The 6987-nt window shown below is 51.1% G+C and overlaps 1 protein-coding gene across 1 annotated transcript in view; it reads right to left on the bottom strand.

Annotated features, from left to right (window-relative positions):
* Positions 1-416: 416 nt before the first annotated feature.
* Positions 417-6987, bottom strand: part of SHANK2 (SH3 and multiple ankyrin repeat domains 2) — a 572646-nt gene continuing 566075 nt past the window's right edge. The window contains exon 22 of the mRNA XM_058526174.1: positions 417-3010. Coding sequence (XP_058382157.1) covers positions 2440-3010 — 571 coding nt within the window. The 3' untranslated portion in view covers positions 417-2439. The remainder of the gene's footprint in view (positions 3011-6987) is intronic.

The raw sequence follows: 6987 nt of genomic DNA, 5'->3' as shown, positions 1-6987 counted from the left end.
TTCCTTTACTCTCCTTCTGTCTAGAGCGTGTGCCTGGCACTGAGCATCGAGGTAATACCAACAGTAGGCAAAGAAAAAAGAGCCCCAGTGAAGTGGTATACTTACTGAATTTTGCAATATCACCAAATGGAAGACAAATAATGGCCAAACCCCCATTTTTACATTTTCTGAAATATCGGGCAGCCTCAGCAGGCCACCTGTAGTATCCTGGCTTGAAATTTCTCTAGAGTAGTATGCATTCACCGCACGATGGAACAATTGAAAGTACATGGAAGTAAAGCGCCTTAATACTCAATTGACTTCAAGTTGGATTGGATCGCTCAAATACAGAGACTGACCTGAAGAAGGTTTTGGAACAGAAGAAGGTCCAAAACTTGGTTTCCAATTCAGGGGCACATAGCTGGAAACACTGTGTGTGTGTGGTGTGTGTGTGTTTGGAGAAACTGCTGCGTTGTGTATTGTAACCACTTTTGAAGAAATAATTGTCCTCTGATGACGAAGTTCTAGCAAAGATAGAAAATATAACACAGCTCTGCTGGTTCCGATGCATCCAAATAAGGGTGATTTAAAAAGGTCATACTTTTATCATTATTCCACAGAAATAGTAGTATTAAATCACAAAAGTTTTTTTCTTTAACTTTCTAGCACTGAAGTGGCACAAAGGCTGCCTAGTAGACCAGCCACTTTTTTTTCTTAAAATATTGTGCTTATAAACTATCTGTACAACTATTTAAACTTGCAGTAAAGAAAGAGTTTAAATTGCTAAATTTTACGTGTTCATTCTAGAGCTGTTCCAGACCTAATCAGACACTTGATTGTGAGCATAAAGAAAAAGAAGGAAAAAAAAATCATGTTTTTATAATTAGAGATGGGCTAGGCTAGTTCTGAAATCCTAATAAAAGCCAAAAACCTGACATTCAAGTTTCTTCCAAACGTGGGAGAATGTGCTGGAAGCCTGACTGGATGTTTTGCAGCCCATGTGTGACTGGCGACCTCCCTTGGAAATCAGAGGTATTGTTACGGGGTGGGGGGATTCTAGGGAAAGGAATGGGGCAGGGCTCATGAAAGCCTTGCCAGAGAGGCAAGACAGTGGTCCAGGACTCCTTCCTGCTCTTTCCTGTCTTATTTATTGGCGCTGCACCCTCATCCTGCAGCCCACCTTCTGTTCTCAACCCTGGGTCCTGTCTGTATGCCATACTCACTGGGTTCTCAGAAAACCTCTTGCACTATTAAGACAAGCTGGTGGGGTTCCTGGACACTCAGAGAGAGAGGGAAACAGCCCCCAAGCCCCATGTTCCCTGGCCTCAGAGAGCAGAAGGGCCATCTCAGCAGAGATGCTTACCCTTGGCCAGGCTCAGAACTGAGGCCACCACGCCCCACCCAGCTCCTGGCGGATGCTGTCTCACCTGGCAGCAGCACATGCCCACCATTACCCTTGTATCTTGCCCTTCAAGTCAAAGCGCATGCTCACCTGCTCTGATCTTTGCAGAATTCAACACAACGTTCAATTTAAAAAAATCCCCAAAGGCAGAGAACCCCCTTCTCATGGTCCTGGAGAGATACTCCTGGCAGACAACTGCTCTCATCCTGGGGGAGACTTTGGACCCAGGCAGCGGCACTGGCTGGTTTCCATGGCCAGGTCTCCCCTCCTCCTGGGAATCGTGACTTTGTGCTTTGACTAACTCCATGTGACATCTGTTTGGCCACTTTGGAATTATGCTAGTAGATGTGCAGAAATAAAGAAAGAAAGCTAAGCAAAGCTGAGCACGATCCCGTTCAAACTCCCCACCACTGCCAAGAACGTCATGGCCAAAGAGCCATGGATGCACATCGCAGGAGGAGATGGGGTAAAGGATCTACAGGAAAAAAGTTTCTCTACCTTTCAGGGCCAAGGAAGTGCACCGGACAAACATGTCTGGGGGTGTCTCGCTGCAAGCCAAGTACAGGGAAGAAAGGAGCAAGTGAGCACTGAGTGCCCTCCGAGAGGCCACGGACTGAGGAGAGGCCTTGTGCTGGGGCGGGGGTGAGACTGCCCGGAAAGCGGAGGAGGGAGGTCTCAGGAGGTATCTAGAGCACACTGATGTCTGCCTGCAAGGCAGGGCTCCCGTGCTAAACCGACGGGGCAGTCTTGTGGACCTGGCAAAGTGAGGGCACCTGCATGCTGGGAGGCAAGTGTGAATCTCTCTCCGTGTTAGAAAAACTCCCTCCCCTAGTCCCCCATTGCACAGAAACAGCCCAAGAAACCGCCAGAGAGAGCTGGGGAGTTTCAGGGCCTTTGCCCAGCCACACCGTGGACATGCTCAGCATCTCTTTGGGTACCAGGAGACAAACCCGTGCAGTGGGGTTGCTGCTCACAGACCTGCTTGGCCATCCAAACATTTCAGTATAAGCCCATCTCTACTTATAACAAAAGTCTGTGAAGGAAAAGAGCAGCCACCCTTATCTGTCCAGCAGCTGTTTCAAAGCCCTTTCTATGTTCATTCTGTGCCCGACTCGAGTCACCCCAAGATCTATTAGGTCTTCCTTCTGAAGGTTTGGTAAGTGACTGCCATCAATCTCATTGTCCATGAAGGTCTCTTTATGTTCACCCAAGTTTAGACTTTCCAGCCAATCCGCCACGTCTGGTTTAGTCCACAGGTGCACAGGTTTAGTTGTAAAAGGCTTATTTGAGATTGGCTGTTGCAGTATCGAGGGAGATGGCGACCTGCTGCGTCCTGCTGGGTTCAAGCCAAAGAGGTCCCCGGAAGGGGGCTGGCTTGGAAGGCTAAAGACATCTGAGAGAGTGGGAGAAGGAGATGCAGCGGCAGCAGAGAGTGGGGCAGGCAGGATCTCTTTGTTCATCTCTGTTGGCGAGACCACAGGGCTTGGGGCACGTCTTGTTCCTGAGGTCCTACTTTCGTAGTCTGGGGGCCGGCTCTGCAGGGTGATGGGCTGGGAGGTCCCAGGGCGAACAGTGAAGGTGACCGTCGTGCTCCGTGTACCTGAGATGGTGCTCATGACCTCTGGGCTTCTGAAACGGCAAGAACAGAGAAAACCATCACAAGCTGGGTCACAAAGCATGTGATCAGGATGCAGGTTGGCAAGGAAGGGGAGGGAGACATCCAAACCACACCAGAGTGTCTAATGGCAGATGCGCTGGCAGTGAGCGAATGATTTGCCATGCCAGGATCCGGGGCAGGTGAAGACAGGAGCAGGAGGCAGAGGTCTGAGGAGACACCAGTGTACACAAGGCAGCCCACTCACCTGGCCCCACGCTGGGGGAGTGGAGGGATTTGCCTGCGATGCCTGAGCAGTGAGGGGCAGCCGAGGGCAGCCAGCAAGGCACTTTAAGGGCTCGCTCAAAGATGTAAGACAGGGCCAGAACGGTCCTGGCTCCCTGGGTGGGACGTGTCTGGTGACATCACCAATACCGCTTGAGGAAGTGACATCTTCTTCCTCCCTTTCAGCCAGCAGAAGAGAGAGCACCCTCGAGGAGAGACTCTCCCTCTGAACTGCTTGTCACACCTTCCACTTTTTGACTTAAAAGGGCAAGTGCAGGGATGGGCACCTTGCAAGAGGGCCCTGTTTCAGTGAGTGGGAAGCCTCACGGCTATTTGGGGTTTGAAGAAATCGTTAACAAAACCAGAGAACAGGAGTAATTTGCCCAAGTTCAGCCTACTGATCCAATCTAAAAGAACGGCTTGCTCCACAGTCGACGCCATGCAGCATTGACTGGGCTACTTGGTTGAAGAATGAGTTTGGGGGTGCTTATGTATTTTTTTTAGCCCCACAAGAAGGCAGTGTGAGAGGCTCACAATAGGATGTACAGTTCTTAGCAAAAAGCAGAAATCTGAAAGGGAACCCATTCTCCCAGTGGTGGCCACAGGAGTCTGTGGAAGTCCCCCATGTCCTTCCTGCTCTGGTTGGGCAGGGTAAGCCTTAGGGATTGGAGTGGGGATGGACTCAAGTCCTCTAGGTTCAACCTTTACTGGCCTCAGTGAGACAGTTGGATGACTCTTGAGGGGAGGAGGTCACATCTCAATGCCAGAGAAGTCTCCAGGCTTCATGCTCACCTACATGGAGATGGTCTTTTTATATATGGCACCCTCACTGGTTTTGGCCAAGGCCCATGGCAGGCTTTACAGCCATGCACAGAGAAGCACAACCATCCCTCTCGGCCCTGGTTCACGCTCTTCTCTGCTGTCCCCAAACTGAAGGCATGTCCATCCTACTACCCTGAGAAAGCCACAGCCACTGGGGAGGTGGCAAAAGTAGGCGTGTGTCTCTTGCCTTTTGGGCTCATTCACATGAATGTGGACAGACCACATTCTGGGAAGACCTTCTTACCATGGGTCCCTCCTCCAGATCTGGACTCAAGACATATGTTTAAGTCCTGGCTCCACCAAGTGCCAACACAGGCACATTTTTAGCCTCTGAGCCTCCATGTCCTCATATATGAGATGGGCTCCACTCCCTCCTAAGTGGTGTGAGAACTGGGGTGGACGTGCTCTGGAGAGCAGGAAGAGCTGCACCGGGGCTGATGTCGTGACCGGCAATGAGAAAGGACGGGCTGCAGTGTCTGTGTGCAAGGGCCGAGGACGAGAGCAGGAGCTTTGTGAACTGAAGGGAGTGAGCTGGAGGCGGGGCTCAGTCTCCCTGCTCGCTGGTCGGTCTGGTCTTTTGCTGCTTTTTGTTCTCTGCCACTGATTCGTACTTGGGTAAAACCACCCTCAGTACCTGGTGCCTCTAAGCCTCGTGACACTCCCCACTTGATAGCAGTCACCGTCACTTCAAGTATGGGACAGCCCACTTGAGGGAGCAGCAGATCTGAAGAGGGACCTGTGCCGGGACTCAGGCTTTGATCCGGTCATAAGGAGAAGCATTTCCAAGGGCGGGTGGATGCACACGGGGCCAGGGACACCCATCCACCTGCAGCACGTTCACATGCAGTTTCCTGGAGGGCTGGGGGCCCCGGGGTGGGATTTCATACAAATGGGAGGAGATCCCCGTCAGAACCTCTGGTGAGGGGGGTGGTGTTGGGTGTACTGGTTACCCACCAGGTAAAGGCAGCCCCAGGGGAGACTCTGAGGACGCCTCCACTACTGCCAGGCTCGGCCACTCACATTCAAGAAATCCACATGTCCACATGCAGAGGGAGGGAGCAGCACCCTCTGGTATCCAGACCCAGGCGCTCGAGAGAGAGGTGGGCTGTGGACACAGTGGGACATAAGCAGAACCTGCAAGTTCTGGTGCTCAAGTGGGACCAGAAGACCCACTCCAGTTCCAACCCGGGCAGAAGCTAACACTGGCAGGCAGTGCTGGGAAGCGTCCCGCAGACGGCCTGGCTCCTCGTGGCTGGAGGACACGTCTGTTTGGGGGAAGGCTCATTTGTTCCACTTTGATACAACAATTAGGCTAAGATGGCGGAAATAAAATCCTGCGTTAAGTGTAAAACCACTCCATCCGGAGGTGATTTGAGTTGTTAATTAGGTCCAGGGACCTTTGGGGAAGAAAGAAGTTTTTTTGTAAAGTGGGTAAATATCTGTAAGAACACATTTGCTCAGGTGAGTAATGCCTGGGAGTAACAGTCCAGATGTGCTTTCTCTAAAGGTGACTGTGCCCATGACCCTGACCCTGGCTGGACCCACCACGGCAGTCCAGCTGTGGAGTGACCTTGTTGCTCCCTGGGCTTTGTGAAGCAGCGGAAGATAATCCCCCAGAGTGAGAGCAATGCCTTAAACTTGGGCAGCATTTAACAGTGGGCACCTCTGGGCCAGAAGATGGCTGTCAGCGCCACCCTCCCTTTGGAAATACCCCAACCGTTCCCAGGTAGTTAGGATTTCTTTTAAAGGAAGGCTCTGCAGGCAGCTGTCTGTTGTCAGAAGCAGAGAGGAGGCTCTCCACACACGCGGGTGGGCAGTGAGAAGAAGAGACAGCACACCAGAGACGAAGAGCATTTCTGCAAGGCACTTACTTCTGTTCAGCATGACCCTCTTCTGTTAACACCCATCATGGGAGCAAATGAAAATGACAAAATGGAATGGCTTAAGACAACACCGCAAAATTAATTAAAATAAAAAAGCAGCTTCTTTTGATCCATGAAATGAAAGCAGTAGGACAGACACTGGCTGAGACTCTATCCATGCTGGTCCCTTTCCAGCCAAGGAGGCGGGTGGTTAGAGTGGGCCGTCCACATAACTGCCCGGAACAGGAAATCAGTATGGCGTCACTTCCATATTGAGAATGGGAAATTCACAATCCTGCCTTCCTCGGCTTGGGATAATGTGACTATAAAGAAGAGAAATATCCAGGAAAAAGTTAAGAAAGAGAAAACAGCAACGCTGGAATGACGTTAGCCTTTGCTGAAGTCCTGAGAACAAGCCCACTGCTAATAGCCTCACTCGGGCTTCTGCGCCATCCTCTGTCTTCTGCAGATTAGGAATAAATCCACATTCCTGGTGGGGGAGGACCACACAGGTACGTGTGCTTTGCTTCAAGTCTACACCATGAGAGGAGAGCCCGGCACTAATGATGGGGGCCGTCAGATCTGGCCACGTGTTTGGGGCCTGCCCACGCCTTTGCTGAATGTCGCCATGGAAGAGAATAACCAGAGAGTTTGAGAAGCAGAGCAAAGGCCTGCCCTGGGCTGGCCCGTCCTGCCCTCCTCCTCAGTGGCTTGATTTACTCTCAGTCCATCACACTGCTATTATTCACCGGATCCTCCTGGTTGCAGAGATCATTATGTTGCTAAGCAACCACTGGGTCCCGAGTGGAACACACAGGAATCTGTTGCCCTGATTTAGAACACAGACACATGCACACTCGCGCACACACACACCCTCTCTGGGATTATCACTCTCTGTCCTGCCTCTTAAATCCACACGGAAACATGAGAATTAGAACAAAAATTGAGAGTTGACCGACACTCGGAGATGCCATGTTATTTCATCAGTCAGTGCAAGTTCATGGGTAGGGGAAGTAAACATTCAAGTGGCTTTTTCATTGTGT

The sequence above is a fragment of the Diceros bicornis genome, chromosome 31, assembly GCF_020826845.1.
Source record: "Diceros bicornis minor isolate mBicDic1 chromosome 31, mDicBic1.mat.cur, whole genome shotgun sequence".
Lineage (NCBI taxonomy): Eukaryota > Metazoa > Chordata > Mammalia > Perissodactyla > Rhinocerotidae > Diceros > Diceros bicornis.
The sequence above is the reverse complement of the archived record's forward strand: the minus strand, read 5'-3'. Positions and strand labels throughout refer to the sequence as shown.